We start from the raw sequence: 22,330 nt of genomic DNA on the forward strand, positions 1-22,330 counted from the left end.
ATTGAAACATAAAATATTTTATCTCAATGTTGGAGATGTTTCTGGTTTTGGCCCAATTCTGCTTCTGCATGTCGTAAGCTTCCAAACTGCAAATATGTACCCAGTCATGAGATGATTTTGGTCTGGTTTCTATGCTAGATTGATAAATGAGGGCCTACTGTATATGTTCCCCTCTCTCTGTTAAAGATCATAACAGGTGGGGAATTTTACTATAGCTTCCTTGGGTCTAGCCTGGTTTACCTGAAATAGAAGTTGCTGGACAGGTCCACATTCTGAAAGATCCGTACATATCTGTGGGAGAACCAAATAATCACACATTTAAAATGTGCGAGCTAACAAACAAAGATTGGTATACAGCGGTGTGCACCCATAGTGTATAGTACGTGTGCATATTAAAATTGTGACAATGACATTTATTTATTCAACCAAATAAGGACTTTACATTGTTGAAATGGCCACTTCAAAAAAAGGACACAAATAACTGCACTAAATGCAGCGCGCGGGCCCCCACCCCCCACACACACACACACACACACACACACACACACTCACTCTTTTTGAGTGTTGCAATTGCTCACTCACAGCCACTTCCTAATCAGTGGGCTATGCTAAAACCACAGACTGAATGGCTGGATTTATGTCAATGGGTTTGTAGGACAGGTTCTATGAGGTAGGGCATATTGATATTTGCGCATAATTCGATTTGCACAACAAGGTGATATCAACCTTAGCATAGCATAAAAACTCATAAAACGCAGGCATGTCCATATTTGGGCATAATAGCCAACCACCTTCCACAGACACGGTAGATGCGCTAAATAGGACCACCTCTAAAATGGGATGGCGTGTTTCAAGGGGCAATCATCCAGAAATGAAACTTTGTGTAACAGGGTTAGTGCAGTGTTATACAGTGTACCTCGCCTCGTCAGGGTGTGTTACTCGAACAGAGTCATTTGGGATATAGATCATGCTGGTGTCTTCAATTTTGTAGATGGAGTGGCCACCGATGTCGGCCATCTTTCGCCGTTTGGTGATCAGCACGATGTAGTACCCCTCAAGGAAACGTACGAAACCTGACAGGTAAAAAAATAAAGTTTTTAATAAAAACATGAACAACATGTTGAACTTACTACGATAAATCAATTAAAAGTAACATACAGTACCGTAGTACATAATATATGAATTAAAATACAACTATAACATTCATTATGGTGACATAATGTCAAGTAAAATCAGAAGCATCAGGCCATGCATAATAGCCTAATTAACACACACACACACACACACACACACACACACACACACACACACAGGTTTGACTAGTGCCTACTATAGGTCAGTGAGTGCCAGGACGTTTAATTGTTTAAACCATCAGGTCATTTAGCAGGCATTTTCCAAAATGTAATGGAAAAATGACAGTTGAACTAGCATTATCCAAATTGTACTACTGAATTCAAGTCCTCCCATCTGGGTTAGGCAAGAAAGTAAAAATACAAACCATAATTTGTTTACAGTTATGTTATGCCATCAATGTATGTAGGTCATTGGTGATGCAAAGCATATGACATTCACTGTTCTCTTACAGTAATTATGTGCAATTCAGGACACTGGAGTACTAGCGTGATCAAAGCATGCAATTGCTCTGCCCCACTGGAGGAAAAACATGGATAGATGGAGCATGCATCCATCCAGCACAAGACCTTTGCTTCCAAAAAAGGGCAGGCAACTGTGGATTTTATTCCTTTTGCATCAAAAAGGCAAAAGCAGCACTGCATTAGACTCTGCAGAATAGAAAGGCCCCCCCTTTCAGCAACAGAGAGAGAACAATAGAGAGACGGAGAGATCTGTATTATGCACTTTTGCCTTTTGACATTTCCTTTGTTACATCTCTCTCTGTGACCCTGAACTCAGAGGCTGGCATCTCAGCCAGGGAGATCAACGAGACCCTTTTGCCAGAAAGTGGCGATCCAAAAGAATAACGATAGAAAGGTTATGCCTATTGTGGTGCTGCTAATGGCTCGACTGACGTCACGACTGATGATAGCACAATAGAAGATGTTAGACAACAATATTTGTGTGGGTCAGACAGTCAAAAGCAGAACGCTAACAGCACATTCGCTCTTCAGAAGACATTGAGCTTAAATACTACATGACACTCCTCACACATGTTCTCACACACAGGAAGCAAGTAGAATACCATCTCTGCAGTTATTAATCAGTTAGTATTTCATCAGAAGATCAATCCTAATGAAGATCAAAGTAAGATGATCGAAACGTTGAGAACTGCAATACATATTTAATAGGAGCAGAGATACCAGTGTGCAGACTTTATTATTATTTTTACTGTCCAGCACATGGATGAAGAGATTGAACATGCATGCATTATATACGATCCTATTCATATTTTAGTTCTATTATTATTGTCCAGTAATTTGGTTACTTTAAACTAGACATTACTTAGACCTGAGGTCGATTCTAAAAAAAAATCTTCTAAATCCTAAAAGTTTTCTGAAAAGCCTATGTTTCTATGTCAGTGGTTCTCAACCATTTTCATGTCAAAGACCCCCAGAATTATCTGAAATTGGCCACCAACCCCCATCTCAAAATATGTTGTTCCAGGGACCCTCCCAGAAGCAAAGATTTGAGAGTAAAGCAAAGAGTTAAAATCTTTCGCTCTGAAAGAATATTCAAAGATTTGCACCACATTATTTTTTTCAAAAATAGCACTGCTATTTTTCAATAGTTAAAGTTATCCCAGTAAAGTTATCTTTAGTATAGTAATAGTAATAGTGAGGTGAACGGAGGGTGGAGGTGGAGGGATCTTTCTTACCCACAATGCCATAGGCTGAGACAGCCCTGGAGAGGCCTGAGGACCCCTTCTGGCCAATCTTGGTACGGTTGCCCAGATCAAGGCGTCCTAGCAATTCTCTGACCTCCTGCTGGCTGTATACATGCTGGATACCAGGCACAATTAAAAAAACAAAAGAAAAACAGGCAGAGACAGACAGATAAGTAGATAGTCAAAGAAACACGCACAAACCAACATACAATATATGCAAGCAAACCAAACAGAACTAAAGTCATTAAAAACTAAAAACTAACAAATTAAAACAGGTAAAAAATGAAGACAAAATATGTAGTTTTGCTGGTGACGGAACTTGGGGAACGCAAACATTTCAGAATTGGCCTGGAATTTCTTATTTTTCAGGATTAGGTACAGTATAGTAATTCTAAGAGACAATTTTCTGTGCACATTGAGAAATTAAAACTACCACATTGCTTTTTCTGTTAAGACTAATCACATCTGGCTCTTTAAAATGCCAGTCAAATGAAAAAAAATTGCATGCACTCACTGGGTCTAATATTTACAGGAACACGCTGATGGATATTACCGTAAATTCCGTAATGGATACTTTATAATAACAAAGCCATAATAATCATAATCACCCACAATGAGAACAACAAATCAAGTACCGGTTCACAGATTGTGGTAATGAGTGGTGGAGAGAAGGAGAGAAGCACTCATCAGCTAAGCTGTCATGTACATTATATTGGGCCAGCCAGATTGAATGATTGTAAAGTTTTCCCCCAGGCGTTCGTTGCCTACTGTATTACATAAGAGTGTAAATTACGCATGGTTTTACACTGTGCTGTGGCGGGACATCAGCGTGGGCCACTCACCTTGTCATCAATTATGACTAGGTCCTTGGGTTCGGTGCGGTCAATCTTCAGAACGCGGTGTTTGGTCTGGGCCTGATTACTCCCCACCAGAAAATACCTCTGCAAAAATGTTTAAAAACCCTGTTAGGCCTATCACAATTCTTTGTCATAATACACACACACACGCACACAATATTATACAAGGTAAGCCGAAGTGAAAGAACAGCTCTGTAGACTAGGCAAATTTACTTTGATCTTTTCAGCCAGTTCCTACACTTCACAAATTATACCATTATTTGTTCCATTTGTACACATGCATAGTTAGTTCATCCAAAAACAAATCAACTAATGATTCCCGAGCGCAGCACACGCTGCGGCTCACCGCTCCAAGACATGGGTCAAATGCGGAGAACAGATTTCACTGCGGTAACGTATGTGACTAATCGTACGACTTTGAGTTACAAATGGATTACATAAAAGCTGCACTATGTAATCTTCATGTCCTGTGATGAATTTGCACCCAAGCCTCCTGCACAAGTACTGACATGACAATAGAGCCTGCCTGGCCTGCCTGCTCAGGGGATAAATTGGATTTTCACCTTCCACTGTCCACCAGTCGTGTCAAGCCAGACACAGGATGTCTCAATAGCAGTGGTGGAAAGTGAAGTACAAGGGAAGGGATATTTCACTTTGTCATTTCATCGTCTACTCAATCTTATGTGAACACCACAGAACAGTTTTTAAGTTGCTCGATTCAGTATTTAGATATTTGATATTTGTTTTAGCTGCCCCACCCCCTTCTTATACAGACTAACTGTAACTTCAAACTCAAAACTTCAAATTTTAACCATGATAGATTCATCAAAAACACCCGTCTGTTTTTCTGGTGACCGATATTGTCCTTCTAATATGAAAGGGGCCGTGGTTTTCATTTTATTACTTTTGTGTTTCTGTAGTAGTGTCCTCCGTCGTCCAGGGGGTCCTCATTCTTTTCCAAAAACAATTTGGAGGTATTTGTACTTTACTTGAGTATTACCAATTTCCGAACCCTTGACTTCTACTCCACTACATCTCATATCTAAATAGTGTACCTTTACTCCAATCATTTTAGTTAAAACTTGAATTATTATTATACGGTCGGTAAACCTTCCTTTTACAGTACAGTAATTATCAGGAAATTACATCTTTAACACTGAGGGCTCTATTTTGCGTGTCTTAAGTACCAGGTCTTATTCCCTAACTTGAGTAAACTAAAGACCTGGAGGCGTGGTCAATGCTCTTTGGCCACTCAGAATAGCCAAATGGCATTGATCACGCCTCCAGGTCTTTAATTTACTCAAGTTAGGGAATAAGACCTGGTACTTAAGACACGCAAAATACAGCACTGAGGCTTTTCAGTACAGCATGTGCCATGCATGCTGCTGCACATCTTAAGGATGTCACTTCATTTTATTCCACATAGTGGTGTGAGACTTTCTGTTCATGTGTTACACTCGGGGAGAACTCCTTGTGCCGATACGGCCATAAGCAGTAAGTCGGGAGGGGCTTATTGTCGGTATCAGCCGCTAACACGGGGGAGTCTGTCGTTTGTACCCCCCTATGACTAAATACTAGTGACTAGTGGAGAAGAGATCATTTTGTTTAGTTGCGCTCAGGTGTGTAAAATCAGGCATTACGATGCCATCAAGGCCTGCCAAAAATGCATTTTTGTTGACAAAATCCTATGATATTTAGTCAACTAAAACTAGACTAACAATAAAACATTTCAGGTGACTAGTAAATTATGACTAAAACTTAATTATTCAAAAGGCTATGACTAAAACTATGTCAAAATTTGCTGTCAAAATCAACACTGAACTTTCTATCCACCATGGCACCATGGAGTGTCCAGATGGAACATTGTGTTTTGATATTGATACACTGTGTGCCATTTTGTCCTATTCTACACTGCCAGAACAATCTTATTGCGACCTATGAACCGTGCAATAGTAAATTCCCGTCAGTGTATCACTCAAAATCCCCATACATGGGAAAGCCCCATATGGTGCCCAGGTCTCATGACATCACTATGACATCTGATGTCATAGTGCTGTCCCAATTAAGCCCATAGGAAATCCCTGATGTTATCAATATTGGCCAGCAACTCCACATCTGACCTCAAACCCGTAGATCTCCATATATGGATAATATATATGTCAGAACATACATCTTACATTCGATGTTGATCTTTCCCCATCCATCCTTCCTCTTCGATATCAGGCCCGGCCCTCATCAAACCCTGTACACTCAAGAGAATGTCCCCGCTACCACCCTTAGATCTCCAAATACGGAGTTGACCTGTTCTGACATTCCACATCTGACCTCATCTGACCTCATCACACCCTGTACACTCAAGAGAATGTCCCCGCTACCACCCTTAGATCTCCATATATGGAGCTGACCTGTTCTGACCTGTTCTGACATACCGTATGTTAATCTCATCACACCTCATCACACCCTGTACACTCAAGACATGCTCCTTATATGGTCAGTACAGAATTCATTCTATGTTGATCTGACCCCCCATGCCAAAGCACCAGCGCTCGCCTAGCAGTCCGCCGTCAACGAGGCGGATGCGTGCACACAACCTCGCCCTTTAGGGCAAGGTCGCTTCTCGACCTTAGTCTTACTGGAATTACATGTAATGTACAGTTTAACTGTCCACTCTATACAGTAGAGTAAAGGAATTCTGGATGAAATGACAGATCGTACAAATTCCTGTCAAGCGATACAAATGTTCTAATAGAGTGAAGAGATCAAAACAACCCGATTATAAAAAACAGGAGTCCATGACCATGAACTTGACATGATAAAGGTTCAGAATCACTGGAAACAAGGCATGAAAATGGTCTTAGATGAAACCAGGGGCATCATGAAACAGTGAGGAATGATAAAAGCCAATATTTGTTTTGTTTCCCGTCTCTGGTGGTGTTCCAGCAAAACGTCAAGCTCTCTTGTACTGCCATCTAGTGTTTAAGGTCAGCCATTCAGAATTCAAGTTCTTCACAATTCTTTCTCAATGACTGCTTCATAATAAAACCACATGATAATATAGCCATGATAGACATGACGCTCGTACATATGACAGTAATTGTTCAGGCCTACATATTGCATATTTTCTAATGGAACAGGCCGGGAAAGATAGGAGGGGCGTTTTAAAGCATTAAAAAAATATCCATTCATGCCTTGCATCATGTAAACTAGCCCCTCTCGGAACCCTCCGAAAGCTTTTATGATTGGACCTATAGCTATCATAAAAGTGTCAGAAACTTTACTACATTTGGGTTCTGCTTGTGGGGCTACATGTAAACATAATTTGCTATTCCCAATAGTGTTTACAGTTAGGACTTGCAACGTACAACTTTGTGCATGAAGAAACCAAAAAAGAAACCATGCTGAGTTGTGGAGGCCAATGCTACGATAACAATCAAATAAAATCTGAATAATATAAAACTTACGGCTCTGGTTTCGTACAAAACCATCCTCTGTACACCGCTGATGAAACCCGCTGACTGAGGCATGGTTTGATTTCTTATTATATTTTCTTACTAAATCAGAAGAGTTGCAACAACAGAGATTAATGTTAGCTTAATGTTAGCTAACCGCATACGTTAAACACCAACTCTAGCGGATAATATGCATTTCAATAGGGCCAAACCAGCTGCTACAAAGCTTCGTATAATCAGAAACGTGGCAAATAACAAATTTTCACGAAAAGCTCCACTAATATAGGAATATAGCTCAGAGATGTAAGCAACATCCCTCCATTTGTTTTCAGTCAGGTGACAGTGAGCTCCTCTCGTCAGCTGATACGGGCACCGCGCACAGACAAAAAGGTTCTGAGTAATTGGAGGGGGAAGGGTGGGGCAGAAATGCTGTTGCAAGTTTGAGAATACTTGCCCAAAGTGCGTCGTGACGTCGACTTTGAGTTAGTCTTGTCATTACAGTATTTAAATGCGTATTTTCTACAGTTATGTTTATGCCTCCTATCTGTTTTCACGCCCGTTACATCATTACCCAAGAAAGTGCTACTGCTGTCCTGCATGGTTTTAGTTTGCTGGTTACTATAGTTACCATTACCACCTTTGTGAATTGTCAGTAACCTTTCGGCAACGAGGTTCAGATGATCTTGGTTAACCATTCAACGTTAAAAACTAAAGGTGAGTAACCTTAAAGCCATTTTGTGGGCACACTTCTAGCCTTATTATAGTAATAGCCTATAATTACAGCCCTATAGATAGCCCTATATGGCTGTGTGATATTACATGCGTTTCCTTACATGACTGACATGTAGGCTAAGTAATATCACAGCCATTCTAGGGCTACAGCCCGTGTTCAATCCCATATTCCCATTTGTTTGATTTAATTATTGATTTAACTTTTGTAGAAACTGCAAAAGAGACCCTCTATCTATGGAGACATACTGGTATGTCGACAACCTAATTGAAGATGAAGCTGAGAGAGAGATTCTTCTTGCCAAACCCACTTGTTTCATCATTGTTGGGAAGCCGGTATAATACATTAATCATAACAACAACCACTCACTTATACACTAACTATACACTAAACTATAACCAAAATACCATAAGCCTGATCTAACTGTAACCTAAATGTATGCCGTAAGCCTTAACATAAAATGAACAGAAGGCATTTGGTCTCATCACAGTGCTTGAAGTGCTTCTTCTTTCTCTACACACACAAAATGTGGCCACATGTCATGTGCATAACCTGTGTCTGAAGCACATCTAAATCCTTTGTGGCAGGGTGTTGGCAAATCCACTTTGGCCAAAAGAATTGCAGAGTCCTGGCGGTGCATCTTGATCGATGGCAAGTACATTTGTTATCACACCTGTTTCAGTATAGTGTCCATGGTATACGGTTGTAAATATGTGAACTATGTTTCTGAATCTTTTCTGTAATATTTTAGATACAGAATTGCTCAACACTCACATCAAAGAACAAACACAGCAAGGCATAGAGGTGAGAATTGGCTGGTTTCTGCCCTGAACAACTTTACTTGCCTGTTGTATAGCCTGTTAAAGTCTCCTCCTTTTGTCTGGTCTCATAATTTCAGCTCTTGAATATATTGGCTGAGGGGAGAAGTATTCCAGAAGAGACAGTGATCCAACTGATTACTAAAAGACTCCAGTCACCAGATGTTGAGCATTATGGTAAATCATCTCACACAATTCAAGTGTACCGCAAGATACGCTTGTAACCAGACATACCTGAATTTTCCAAACGCAAAAAAAGGAAGTCCTCCTGGCTGCGTCTGACAGAAATAAGCTAGCACTGTGCGTTTTCTTTAGTTTTAGACTCTCGTAGATGTATTATGTCGATTCATGACAGATCGAAAATGTCAGAATCGATAAAATACATCTACGAGAGTCTAAATCTTAGTCTAATGGCACCTTGTGGCTCCCTGCAGGCTATGTGTTGAGCAGCATGCCCGTCATGTCAGAAGAGTGTTTGAAGATACATGAGCAGATTGAGATGATCAAGAATCTCAAATTGACACCTGATTTCATCATAAACATAAAGGTTTGTAATCCTTCTTTCCTCTATGTAGTGCACTGCATGATTTGCCCAAATTGCCCTGTCCCACTTAAGAAATTTATTTTGTTCTACAGTATGATAGAGAATCAATATTGGCTACCTGACCACAGTACATAAATGCCTTTCCATCTTTGCCCATAATGTTTTATCCAAGTATTTGCGTGGTTGTGATTTCAAGTCAACTTGAAAATTGGTTGGGGCATGCATGTTGTGATTAAATCCCACCTTCCACCAGTGTGCAGACAGGGACCTGATCCAGAGACTGTCCAGAGTGAAGCAGCATCCAGATACAGGACAGGCCTACCTCAGAGAACAGTGGAAATCAGAGGAGGTGAACTCCAATAGTGAGGAAGAGAACAAAGACGAGGATGTGGGGGAGGATGAAGATCAAGGCGATGCTGAGAAGGTATGACTCATGGACAAAGAAAATAACTATTTTTGCCATATCTAACATTGCCTGTCAACAGCTTAACAATATATTCTTCATCTTGCAGTAATAGCTGAGCTTTCAGTTGATTTCACCCATTACAGCATGTTTTCATTTGTACAGTTAAATTAACATAACAAATGTAGCGGTGTACTGTAAGACCTTCATTAAATCTGTAGGTTATTATTGAAACATTTCCAATGAATACCTCTCTTTTACTACGTGCGTGCGTGTTTGTTTTGGGTGCCTGGTGGAAGCATCTCTTGAGGAACATGATTGGCCAGATGGTGCAGCTGCCAGATAATTCCACAGAGAATGCTTTACTCAGGATCAACATGTACAAAAATACAGTGCTCAGACCACTTGAGGTATGTTCCACATGGCAGCACTTCAGTTAGCCGATCTGATGTTTAAAAAGAAAAGGCATCTTAAATCCCTTATTTAATTAATTAATAATTAATTAGGTTACAGTAGTTTATTAACAACAATTGGCCATATAATAATAATTAGCTCCTATGGGTATTTGAGTAAATGGAGTTGACTGTTCTTCTTTTAGGACTACATGGCTTATCATAACCCACTCTACCTTTTTGAATTGGATGGCAATCACAGCCCTGAGGAGCTGCATACGGTAAGACAAACTAAACTATACTCCGTTGTAGGAAGCTTGGTAGAAAATACATAGAGCTTTGACATGAACTGAGCAAAATCATATGTATTCATTCATTCTGTGCCTGTAGTATGTTATGTCCCGTCTAGAATCCTTAGCAGTGAGGAGAGTTGCTGTTCCTGTTCGCCTGCACCGAAATGAGGACGAAGAACTGCCAGATGAGATCAGCACGGTCTGTGATCACTCAACATCTTTCACTTTAAAGTAATCTATGAACATGGATTCCTGCCTTTCCCGATCACCATCATGAGTGAATCCACGTCATCAGTCTGGCAATGCCAGGCTAGAGTGATCCTGAGTCCATGTATTCCATTTCTAGGAGGAGTTGCTGCGATTGATGTCCTCTACTAGGGCTGTAGCCCCTGGTTTCAGATGGAGGAGAAGCAGGTGGGGTCGCACCTGCCCCGTAGCTCTGAAGGAGGGCAGGACCGTCCCCGGACTGCCTGAGTTCTCTGTGGGGTAAGTGATCTGTGGGTGGGAGGTTATCTACATCAGATTAGATACTGTACATTCTGTCACTGTATTTTATGTATTTCATATACGCCATCATGTGGCACTGGCAGAAAGGAAAATTGTGTGATTGTGTTATATGGATTGAATAATCCTTCAACCCCTGATCAGGTTTCAGGACAAGGTCTACATCCTTTCATCCGAGGAGGCCTATCATAAGTTTGCCATCAATCCCCGGCGTTACCTGCTGCCTCCGATGCCCAGGGCCCCCTGTAGGGTGTCCATCATCGGGCCCCAGCAGGCGGGGAAGAGCGTGCTGTGTGCCCTTCTCGCCCAGCACTATGGCACGTTGGTGCTGGACGTAGAGGAGTTGATGCAGCCAGCTGTAGCCAAGCTACAACAGGACAGGCTGGACCAAGTGAAAGAAGACACAACCCACCTCGCCATAGAACAAATTAAGATGAAGTTGGAGATGAAGGGCAGCCAGGATTTGGGTGAGATAATCTGTGTGTGTGTGTGTGTGTGTGTGTGTGTGTGTGTGTGTGTGTGTGTGTGTGTGTGTGTGTGTGTGTGTGTGTGTGTGTGTGTGTGTGTGTGTGTGCGTGCCTGCGTGCGTGCGTGTTTGTTTGTGTTATTTTTGTTGTATGAACATGAAGAATCTGAGTCTGTCTACAAATAATATCTTACCTGTATTTGTAGCATAATGCAGGGGTTCTCAACGTTTTTGTACATTATCTTTGACTGGAAACTAACTTTTCTATTTTATACAAAAAAGGCTAATGGCAAGTGCTTTCTCTTGATTTCAGTGACAGAAGATCACCCAGAGGTGAAGGCCATAGTGATTAATGCATTAACAGAGGCCAAGCAAATGAACACACCACCTCCCCTTGACCTGTATGCTGAGGTGCTGGAGAAGCGAATAAAAGAGGTACGTCAGACTCCTGCAGCTGGTGTGTGTTTACATTATTTAGGATATTCAAATGTTCTGTTCATGAGGTTGTGCTATTGTCATAGGACAATACTGAAATAAACCTTTAAAAACAACATTTTCACTACAAAGGCTGTTATAAGTGGTGGATGACGCCATCACACTCCAAAGTATTGTACCGGTATACATGTAGGATTTGAGGTTAATTTGGTGCTGACGTCAATCAGATTGAGCAGGCTGATGGAGATGCAGAGATGAGAACAGGTTGGGTGCTGGACAACTTTCCCAAGAACCAGTCCCAGCTAGCTGCCATACAGCTGAACAACGCTGGAATCATGCCAGACATCCTCTTCTGCCTCCAAGACAGTCACAATGAGGGTAGGAGAAGCTCCATGAGACAAAACTAAATAACCAAGAACATTCATTTTTAACTACTTTTGGTGTTTACGGGTGCTGTAATTTTTTTTATTAATTCTTTACTTTATCTGTAGTATTGTGATAGTAATCATTGATATAACAGTGCCTCCCCGTCTCTCTAATAAAAAGAAAATACATTTTCAGGTGGTTACCAATTCCATCCAATTAGAGACTAGAGAGAACCCACTTTCAGATTAAATTGTGTAGTGTTCCAATTCCAAATGTGTCTACTTATTAAAAGAATCATTACTTTCACACAATTTCACTTGATCATCTTACCTTGTAACCTACATTGTGTTCTCTCTCCTGATTGGACGAAATTGGTATCCCAACCTGAAGATTTATTTTCAGTTTACTTAGTTGGAGACTATATTAATAATAATTCATGCCTATTCACAACCAACTACAGGAGGAACAGTTTTAAGGAGACTCTATGAGATGAACAAGGATTCTGTGGACATGGCAGTGAAAAGCAGGTTGCTGGAGGAAAGGTCTGAGAGGGAGAAGCGAGCCATGTTGTGAGTAGTTCTGGATGATGCATCATAATGATGACTATTAGAGCTTTATTCATTCAGTTATTTTTATATGTTGTTTGTGGTCACCTTGGTCTCTATTCTAGAAATGGCAAGGAACAGCAAGCAGAGATGGCTGCCCAAACTTCTGAATCCCAGGCTAAGCTAGAGACTGTGGCAGAGGAGACTGATGGTATGTGTCTGTCTGTCTGTGTGTCTATCTATCTGTATCTTTTAATTCTAACGTATTATAACTCTTTTTTTCCTGGCAGAAAACCTAGGCATGCCTGACACAGACAACAGACTGCGTTCTGTCACTATCAAAGAAGAAGGTGGGATTTTATTATTCATGCATTAACAAACATATTTGTAAATGGTGCATTTATATATGCATTATCCAAGGCGCTTTACATACGCACACGCACGCACGCACGCACGTGCGCACACACACACACACACACACACACACACACACACACACACACGCACACTCTAAATCCCTATCCCTGCTTCTATTTTGGGTCACTGTAGATGTGCATTTACCTGAAGAGTGGGACTTAGGTTATCCAGACAGCCCAGTGATGGATGACTATAAGCTACAATTGAAGCAGTTCATGGTGGAATGGGAGAGCATGGAATCCTCTCTAACGGCCGGCAGCTACTCAATACTGGAGATTGGCAGCAAGAGCCCTGATGACCTGGTGGGAGAGATGGTCGACCAGTTAGAGAGTGAGTGTACTGTGTACTGTGCGTGCATGTGTGCGTGCACTAATGCACACACGCCTATTTGCATGTACAGTATGTGTATGACTTTGCATTTTAATTTGTTTGCATCCGAATCTGTCAGGAAGAATCTGGTTTTGAATGGTAAACATTACATTTTCTCTTTTACAATTTTGTTTACAGTCCAAACAATTATGCAATATCATGTCATACTATAGATAGCTGTATCTAACTGTAAATAATGATAATCTACCTTTCAAATACGTGCATGTGTTCTTCAGGGCCTTTCAAGCAAGTCCCCTGGGAGCTGTCAGGTGTGGACCAAGATGAGGAAGAGGAAGATAGTCAGGCCCTGGCAGAGATGGAGAAGGCAGAGGAGCGTGATGAAGAGGATGAAGTAGAAGAGAGAGAGAATGAAGTCAGTCAAAAGAAAAGCATTATTTTTCCTTCTATGACATTGAGTCAAAACCTTAAAGTTGAAACATTCTGTGGGCCCATGACAAGGTATTTTATTCTGTAAACAAAAAATACCAGCAGTCACTTAAGTCCTTTTGTCTCTGTTATTTATTTCATGACCCAGGCAGCAGTAACAATGCAGATGTTTCGGCCGGGGGCCAAGAGTGTAAGAGTGGACCCTACACAGGCTCAGAGTTAAATAAACACTTTGGCAGGCTCAGCCAGGAATACTTTTCTATTGTAGGATAGGATGCACTCAAGATCAATAGGGCACTGGTGGTAACACACACTTTAGGTCATCCGGTCAGAACAGTTATTGTCAGATGTTCATGTGAGATAGGGTCAGGTCAGCTTCCGTTAACAATCTCGGTTAACAAAGGCCTTGGGCAGAGTTGGATGAGATAACTAAATACGTATATTCCATAAGATTGGCGTAACACATGCACACATTTTTGGAAACTAAGAACAGGGGTATGCACAGGATCATCTGATCCTTTTGCACAACTAATGAAGTTGTGTTTTTTAATGTTTTACTGTAAAGCACTTTGGTACAACGTTGTTGTTTTAAAATGTGCTATATAAATAAAGATGGTATGGTATGGTATGGTATTTCAACAATGGGATGATATAATTCTCTTTAACTCCTGTCCCTCCTTTCTATGAAATGCAGGATATAACAGCCACAAGATCACTGGGGGACACCCATCACTTCTGTCCTGTGGCCTTTAAAGAACACACCGTCCTGTGGCCCTGTACAGAAGAGATCGCAGCGAAGTACCGTGAGAAGTCCTACTACTTCTCCAGTCACGAGGCCAGGGAACACTTCCTTCAAAACCCCACAGAGTTTGTGGCACAAACTGATCTGCTCAAGGTGTGCGGACAGATATGCAACAAAAAAAATAGAACAGATTAAGACAAAGATGCAAATGAAAGATTCCTAACTCTTTTTCTACCCATCAAGCCTCCTGCCCTGCGAGTCATTTTGCTGGGTACCAGAGGGTCTGGCAAAAGCACCCATGGCGAGTGGCTTGCCCAGCAACTGGGCATCTTCTATATAGACTTCAGGGAGCAGCTGCAAGAGCTCATCCTAGCCAAGACGCAGAGCCGCGTGCTCCGTGCTGACGAGCTGGAGACCCCAGAGGACCCCCCGGAGGACATAGAAGCCCTGATAAAGGAAGCCAAGGCAGAGGATGGACAGGAGAGAGAGGATGCCCCCCTGATCAATGAACCTGAGTCTGAGGCAAAGGTACATTTTCATATCCTTCACTATGTGAGTCATGATGACAGCTGAAACTCATTCCTGTTGCCAATTTAGAGTGTGTGTGTATGTGTGTGTGTGTGTGTGTGTGTGTGTGTGTGTGTGTGTGTGTGTGTGTGTGTGCGTGTGCGACTGTGCGGGCATGCTTAATTGCGTCCGGCAGGAATTGACACTGACCCAGGAGGAGGAAGCCATGAAATCCTACCTGTCTGATGGTGATTCGTTGACCCCTGAGATCTTGGATAAGTTACTGGCACCGTACTGGGAACAGGAGCCATACAAGTAAAGTTACCCTTTGATCCTGCACCCAGCATCTTGTGCTTTTTCTTATTATGAACGACCTCTCACTCCATCTCTCTCCTCCTCACAACCCCTACGCCCTTAATTTTTTTACTTAAAGGTGATATAGGCAAGTTTCCAGTGTTTGTACACAGAATTGATCGAGTGTTTCCAAACAAATTAAAATCTAGCTCCACCCCCCTCCCCCCGTCATTCTATTGGCTGAGCCAGGTCACTTCAGGCTATGGGGTTGTTGTTGCTGCTGGGAGGGACGCTATGGATATTGCGCTCGTATGGCTAAATATGACATTAAAAAATTATGAATTTCTATCGATATCATAGTTACAACAATGACATTGAGTTGACATGTTTTTTTAAGGGTAACTGTAGCGTAATCACAATATCACAAGACTGACACGACGAGTCCCGCAAATGAGGAAGTAGGAAGTAGTGGAGCAGACTCACTGGCTCTCAATTCAATTATCTTTCATTTGTAATCGTGCATATAAAACATATTGCCCCTCAAATGCCCCAGCCACTACAGCATCGTTCATGTGAACTACTTTGTCCACGGTTATTCATCGCTATGATGATCAGCGACGGCTTGTCACCGTTGGCGAGCACGGGTTGAATGCAAGCTTCAAGCCGGCCGGACCACCAAACCATGCGCTATACATAGCGATTCTCATAATTTCAACAGGCTTACATATTACATCATAAACATACTATTTCACATGAACAATGGTGAAACTAAGATATGGGGATAATATTATACTTGCAAATTGCAAGTATAATATTATCCCCATATCTTAGTTTCACCAATGCGATTTCATTGCAAGTTGCAATGAAATCGCATTGCGTTTTCATTATAATACTGCTGGGTCGAACACACAGTCACAGCCTCGCGCTGCAATTGGCTAAGACTCCGCGTCACCCCCCACACAGACCCTCCTCCCAACACGACGCTTCCGTCCCGCGACATAAACAACAGTGGATATAAACAGATACAAACACATAGAGGGAGACAAAGGGAGAGTGTATGTCTACAGGGCAGCAGCTCAGCATCAAAATATAGGGGAAGATAGAGGGAATAAGGCCACAAATATAGATAGATAAATATGTTGATTTTTGGCTGAAAACTTGCCTATATCACCTTTAAGTTTTTTCTGCGTGCATTTTTGCACTCGGTTTTTACTCGAAACCAGTAGTGGAAAGTAACTAAGTATCAGGTCGCATCAGGTCCACAGGTTTTATCCTGGAGGGTGTCCCCCGGAGCGCTGACGAGGTGAGCTACATGCACCAGCGGCGCCTCTTCCCTGACGTCGCGGTCGTCATGGCGGTGGAGGTGGATGACATTGTGAGGCGACTGCTGCCCACTCGCCTGCAGGCCTGGAGGGAGCGACGTGACCGCCGCAGGACACAGCTCCAAGTCCTCCGTGATCTACGTCACCAAATACGGGTACGAGTACTTTGTGCTACAACCGTCATTGTCGAAACGTATAACAGCTGTATAAAGACAGTAAACAAGTGGTTTTCACAGCTACAAAGACAAATATTGCACTGCATTATAATAACCGTTAAAATATCACTTGGTAGTAGCAGGGGTGCATTAGCAAATAGTATAGAAAGAGAGAGTGAGACCCAACCCCCATCTATTATGTTAATGTAACAGTTATTTTAACCCTACTATACAGTATACTGGACTGCATTGACGGGGTCTATCCTAAGCCACCTCTTTTTTCCAAATCTCTTCACCGAAAATAGCCAAACTCCAAGCTCACAATGAGTTGTGATGCATTATAGATTCACCAAGACACATTTTGGCAAATGTTCGCCTATTATAGCATGCCCTGATTACGGTTCACGTGGTTAATTCTCTGCTCAAGAGATCACAAGTCTGTCCTTTTCTGTGACAGGAGGAGGCCATTGCTAAGAGGAGGGCTGGACTTATGGCCGAGCCAGCCACTAAATCACCAAAGGTAAGCAAGGTCATCCTCCTAACTACCTTCATCATCACCCTCCACGCCATCTGCATAGCCTTCATCACTTTCCCCATGTCCTCTATACTGACTGTGCTACAACTGCCTCTACAACCTCGCAGCTGAGGGATGATCACGATGAAGATGACGAGGAGGAGGACATAGAGGGTGAAACCAGGGCGGAAGAGGTGGAAGCCATTCTGCACTTTGAGTTCCCGCTCGAGGAAGAGGAAGACGACGAAGAGAGTGAAGAGACAGAGGAAGCGGCTGTTGAGAGGCTGGAGATAGAGATAGGAGAGCGCTTTGACACAGACGACAACAGCCTCAGCAGCGTGACTGTACTAAAACACACCCATGAAATCCACAAACACCTCATCATCATTACAGATTACAGTTAATGACAAGCACTTTCCATCATAGAGACACATGCACATCTGAGAAAGCAACTGAGGCGCAATCTGGTGGAATTTCCATCCTCACACTTGTGGACTATGTGCAATGCTTTCCCATGCTCTAGTGACTAGTCTACACTATGCCTATAACGGTAGAGTTACATATAACACCATAGTACCGTTTTATAAGTGTATTTCTACACACACAACATGGGGTCTACTAGAATTCAGGCAATGCTCCTCAGACAGAATGAACAACTGTAGGCTTAATTTACAATTTAATTTGTTTGTTCCATTATCTCCAGGAGCTCCTCAATGAACAGAATATTCCCAAAGTGTCTATCAATGCAGCACGTAAGCCAAGAATTGTACGCTACCAACTGCTGCAGAAGGTCCAGCCCCTGCTGGTCAACAGGGAGTCACTATTCCAGAAGTGCAAGCCTATCAGCTACAAACTGGCCCGTAAGCTGCTATACTTCTCCTACAAGGTCCACAGTGCCTTTGGCTGCTGGGACCCTGTCATGGTGAGAAGACATACCAAAAATGCTGATTGGTAATACTAGTAACATATTATGTGTTTGTTTACTAATGTTTACCCCAATATTATGTTCGCTGAGCGCTGTATGTTTACCCCTTCCTCTCTCCTCCTGTCTCCCACCTCTCTTTGTCTAGTATGCAGATGGAGACCTGATCCAGCATTTAAATCCACTCCATAGGACACATGCATTACTCTTCCACCAGTATATCTACTTTTTTACATCCAATGAGACTCGTAACACATTCATGCAAAACCCCATTAAGTACCTCAAGCAGAGAAAGCCCAACCTGCCTCTCCCCCTCAAAGTGGCTGTCATCGGACCGCCCAAATCTGGAAAAACCACAGGTCAGACTGGCTAAATATATATTGATAGATATTGGCATTGTCTTGCAATCAACTCAATCAATCAACTCTTTCACTGCTGTCAACACTTCTTTGACACTTTTTGTCTCTCCAGTGGCACAGCAGTTTGCTCAGAAGTATGGCTTGGCGCGGCTGTCCATCGGTGGCGTGATGCGCATGGTGCTGAACTCTCAGGGCCACACAGACCTGGCCGTTCAGATGAAGGATCTCCTCTCCAAGGGCCTTGTTGTGCCTGATGAACTGGCCATTCAGTGCTTGGAGGTGGCACTCTTGGGCTTGGTCTGCAGCACTCGCGGGTAAAACACCCAGGGGGAGGAGGAAAGGGAGTTATTGATGATAACAAAGATCCTGTACATGTATCTTTTCTGTCTAGTTACTCCTGAACAGACGATACCACGTCCCCCAATGTAGCTTATTTCCATTATTTTTAATCTCCTTTAAAATGTATTAACATTTATTATTCCCTGTGTTGGTTTTATCTGTATCCGTTTTTTGTTGTGTTGTTTTTCATATTTACAATGCATAATGTAATGCCTGTCAATGTATAAAATGTGCTAAATAAATTAAGTTTGATTGATTGATTGGTTGATTGTTTAATTGATCAATAGGTTGTCTATAGAAACAATCTAAAGATGTTTTTCCTTCTTCTTCTTCTAGCTATGTTTTGGATGGCTTCCCTGTGACACGTAAACAGGCAGAGCTGATGGAGGCGCGGAGCATCATTCCCATGATAGTAGTGGAGTTGTCAATTGACACAGTGGAGGTGCTGAAGAGAGGCCTGGTCGACAAGATGAAGCCCAACAAGTCAGAGAACACACTGTAACATCTACAGCAGAACAGTTAGCGCGACAGCTTAAGTTCCATAGAATTCACTTCTTCTGACTTCATGTCATCACCATAATTCATAAACAATCATATACAATCATACAATGTACTATTGTACTTCCCTCCATTGGCAGGCCTCATCTGATGAATGACAGCCCTGAGATCCTCCACATCCGTAACTCCCACTACAAGCAGGAGGCGGAGGGTGTGAGGAAATACTTCCAACAGCAGTACGATAACTGGGTCCTGCTAGACGGATTCAGGAGCAAATGGTGGGTGTGGAACCATGTTATAGAGGAGGTTTGCGTCTCTATGAAGCACATTTACAGCTACCTGGAGAGGAACCGCAGTGGTAAGTTATGAAGGAAGAGAACGTGTTGCACCACATACACATACAGTATACTATTAGGCTACATCTGCCTTTATGTCGGGCCCAGCACAGCACAACAAGTGTGATGGTCCCAAAGCTCCATTGGTCAGCATTAATGTTACATCTGCATTCCAGATATCTATTCATTTCTATTATTTGTTTGAAAGACTTTAAATGTCTCCAGCTTTGTCTCTTGCTTGGCTCTAAATGAGTGGCAGTACTATGTCGAACATGACTGGAGTTTATTAAAGTAGACAATTATTAATTCATGAATGTCCAATGTCCAAAGTAAGAAATACCATGATCATACAAAAACATTTAACATGAACAATGAAATACATCGCTGTTCAACTAAGAGCTATAAATTGTGTTCATTCTGCAGGCCAGGCGGCTTGCGTTGATAGGCTGTGCATTACCCCCAAGGAGCTGCAGTCTCGGCTGGGTGAGTTTGGCCACTATTGTCCAGTCTGCTTGGCTCTGCACCACCACCTAGTGGATTCTACAGACATTGCATCCCTTGCACTGGCAGCTGAGTACAAGAGACACTACTACAGGATGTGTTGCAGAGACCACTTTGAGGTGATTGTCCATAGACCTCATTTACAAAACACAAATTCTGTAGCAAAACCAAAATCCAGGACAATTGTTATTCATGAAAACCCTAATAAGAGGGTTACACAAGTTCTATGCTACATAATTTGATGTGTATTTATTAAAGGAACCTCAAAGCACACAGTAACATATTTTCCCTCATCAACCACAGCGGTTCATTTCCACTGCAGATCAGTTTGTGAGCCCTGGCTGCCCATACCCATTGCCCCCACCCCATCTACTGCCCAGAAAGCTAACTGCAGTTCAGGTGAAAAATCGGTTCCCACAGCAGCTTGAAATGAAGGGTTTCTGCCCTGTTACTTACCTGGATGGAAAGCAGAGGTATGCTGCAACACAGTCCACAAACCACTTCACTCTTGATAGAAAGCACAATGAGAAAAACGATGCATTCTACAAACATGCTCAAATATCACTAAACAAAATCAATATTCAAACCAATTTGTGTGTCTATCTGTCCAGTGAAGCCACAATCTGATCCTAAGCATTATGCCTTTAAGGTGCAATGTTTCATAGTGTTAATGGTAGATTTACCTCTCCGCAGATACGATGCCCTCATTCGAGGAAACATAGAATATGCTGTGGAATACAGGGAACAGATTTACACGTTTGAGACAGAGCATAAACAGGACAAGTTTCTCAGGTATGACTCAGGTTGACTCTCACAGTAGTTCTTGGAATGGCAAGTGTTTTTCAGCTTAATGAAGCCTATTCATAAGGAGCCACGATGACTAAGAAGCGTTAGTGTTCAAACTATACCTTATACACTATATCTTATACACAGGCTGCCTGAAACCTACTGGGACCAAAAGCTACCCATTAAGCTTCCGCCCATTTGTGAGCCAGTGCAACTTACCTCCCTCCCAATGTTGGGTTATTTGCAACAGGTGAGACTTGCACTCAATGAATACAACTAATGCAAACAACGTTTGAATTACAGTATGCTTCTGAGACATCCAGCTGAAGTGATTTGTCTCATGTTTTTTTATGACAGGGTGTTGCAGAAGCCATTATCAAGGCCATGACAGCTGTTGGGCGTCGCAAACCAAAGCATCCCTATATGAGTGTGCAAAGATCAGCTCTGCTCTATGTGGCCTATTATCTGAAAGGTAAATGAGACCTCAGTGAGCTCTTGGGTCCAAGTCATATGTCATTTAACACATTTCTTAAATGTAGTTTGTCAGCAGTGTGATTTTCCCTAGTTTGACCAATATATCGATTAATATTTTAGCCCCACTAGTGGCAGGATTTCAATGTTGGTCAGTCCGCCTGTCATTAGGTCCCATTTGTACTTGATTACTTTAATTATTACTTTCTTTTTTTCATCTGAGGTTTGCAAAATAGAATTAATTCCCATCTTGCTTGCTTCTCTAACAAGAATCTGGTTCATCTTGGTTTCTATTCGCCTCTATTTCTTGTTCGCCTCCATCCTTTTCTCACTTTCCCCCACAGCCTTCAACCATAAAAGCTCAGACTACGTCCATCAGAAGTACAAGAAGAAGTTGGCGTTGTTTGAAGAGAGTTGTGAGCTCATTCCCTACCTGGTCAACAACATGACCAGGACCTTCAGACATCCTAGTGACCATCCCATTGACTTTGAGTTTAAGTTGCACAGATTCCTCTCATTAGGTGACATGCCAGGAGCCACAGGGTCCAGGGATGCTGTGACAATTAAATTGTGATACACAGATACAGTATTACAAGATGAAAGGACGACGACGTGGAACAGTTTGATGTTGAATGTTTTCCAGTCTTTGCACTTCATGACTATTGCAGAATGTTCACTCAGTTAATTAATTACAAATATACTATGTTGTAAACTACTAAGTAAATAGCCTAGTGATTCATGGATTGACTCCCGGCTTGGGAGGGTTCAGGT

At 42.1% G+C, this 22,330-nt stretch overlaps 2 protein-coding genes across 2 annotated transcripts in view; one reads left to right on the forward strand and one right to left on the reverse strand.

Moving 5' to 3' along the window:
- Positions 1 to 7,467, reverse strand: part of fig4a (FIG4 phosphoinositide 5-phosphatase a) — a 59,128-nt gene extending 51,661 nt beyond the window's left edge. The window contains exons 1-5 of the mRNA XM_080790868.1: positions 7,158 to 7,467; positions 3,682 to 3,780; positions 2,831 to 2,954; positions 917 to 1,073; positions 241 to 291 (exon numbers count right to left, since the gene is read on the reverse strand). Coding sequence (XP_080646994.1) covers positions 241 to 291; positions 917 to 1,073; positions 2,831 to 2,954; positions 3,682 to 3,780; positions 7,158 to 7,220 — 494 coding nt within the window. The 5' untranslated portion in view covers positions 7,221 to 7,467. The remainder of the gene's footprint in view (positions 1 to 240; positions 292 to 916; positions 1,074 to 2,830; positions 2,955 to 3,681; positions 3,781 to 7,157) is intronic.
- Positions 7,468 to 8,111: 644 nt separating this feature from the next.
- On the forward strand, positions 8,112 to 22,133 carry ak9 (adenylate kinase 9; the record flags this gene model as incomplete). The annotated part of the gene is made up of 35 exons (XM_080791465.1): positions 8,112 to 8,210; positions 8,463 to 8,526; positions 8,627 to 8,679; positions 8,774 to 8,870; positions 9,128 to 9,240; positions 9,491 to 9,661; positions 9,940 to 10,050; positions 10,239 to 10,313; positions 10,423 to 10,524; positions 10,672 to 10,811; positions 10,974 to 11,296; positions 11,609 to 11,730; positions 11,958 to 12,108; positions 12,557 to 12,665; positions 12,767 to 12,852; positions 12,932 to 12,991; positions 13,191 to 13,388; positions 13,664 to 13,800; positions 14,509 to 14,709; positions 14,800 to 15,084; positions 15,260 to 15,378; positions 16,615 to 16,987; positions 17,292 to 17,354; positions 17,477 to 17,692; positions 18,052 to 18,270; positions 18,419 to 18,629; positions 18,742 to 18,943; positions 19,305 to 19,451; positions 19,607 to 19,824; positions 20,225 to 20,421; positions 20,606 to 20,775; positions 20,996 to 21,094; positions 21,236 to 21,338; positions 21,446 to 21,560; positions 21,904 to 22,133. The coding sequence occupies 35 exons, from the start codon at positions 8,112 to 8,114 to the stop codon at positions 22,131 to 22,133; spliced, it is 5,379 nt and encodes a 1,792-aa protein (XP_080647591.1).
- Between the last annotated feature and the right edge of the window lie 197 nt (positions 22,134 to 22,330).

The sequence above is a fragment of the Protomyctophum bolini genome (genome assembly GCF_963924005.1).
Source record: "Protomyctophum bolini genome assembly, chromosome: 19".
Taxonomy (NCBI): Eukaryota; Metazoa; Chordata; class Actinopteri; order Myctophiformes; family Myctophidae; genus Protomyctophum; species Protomyctophum bolini.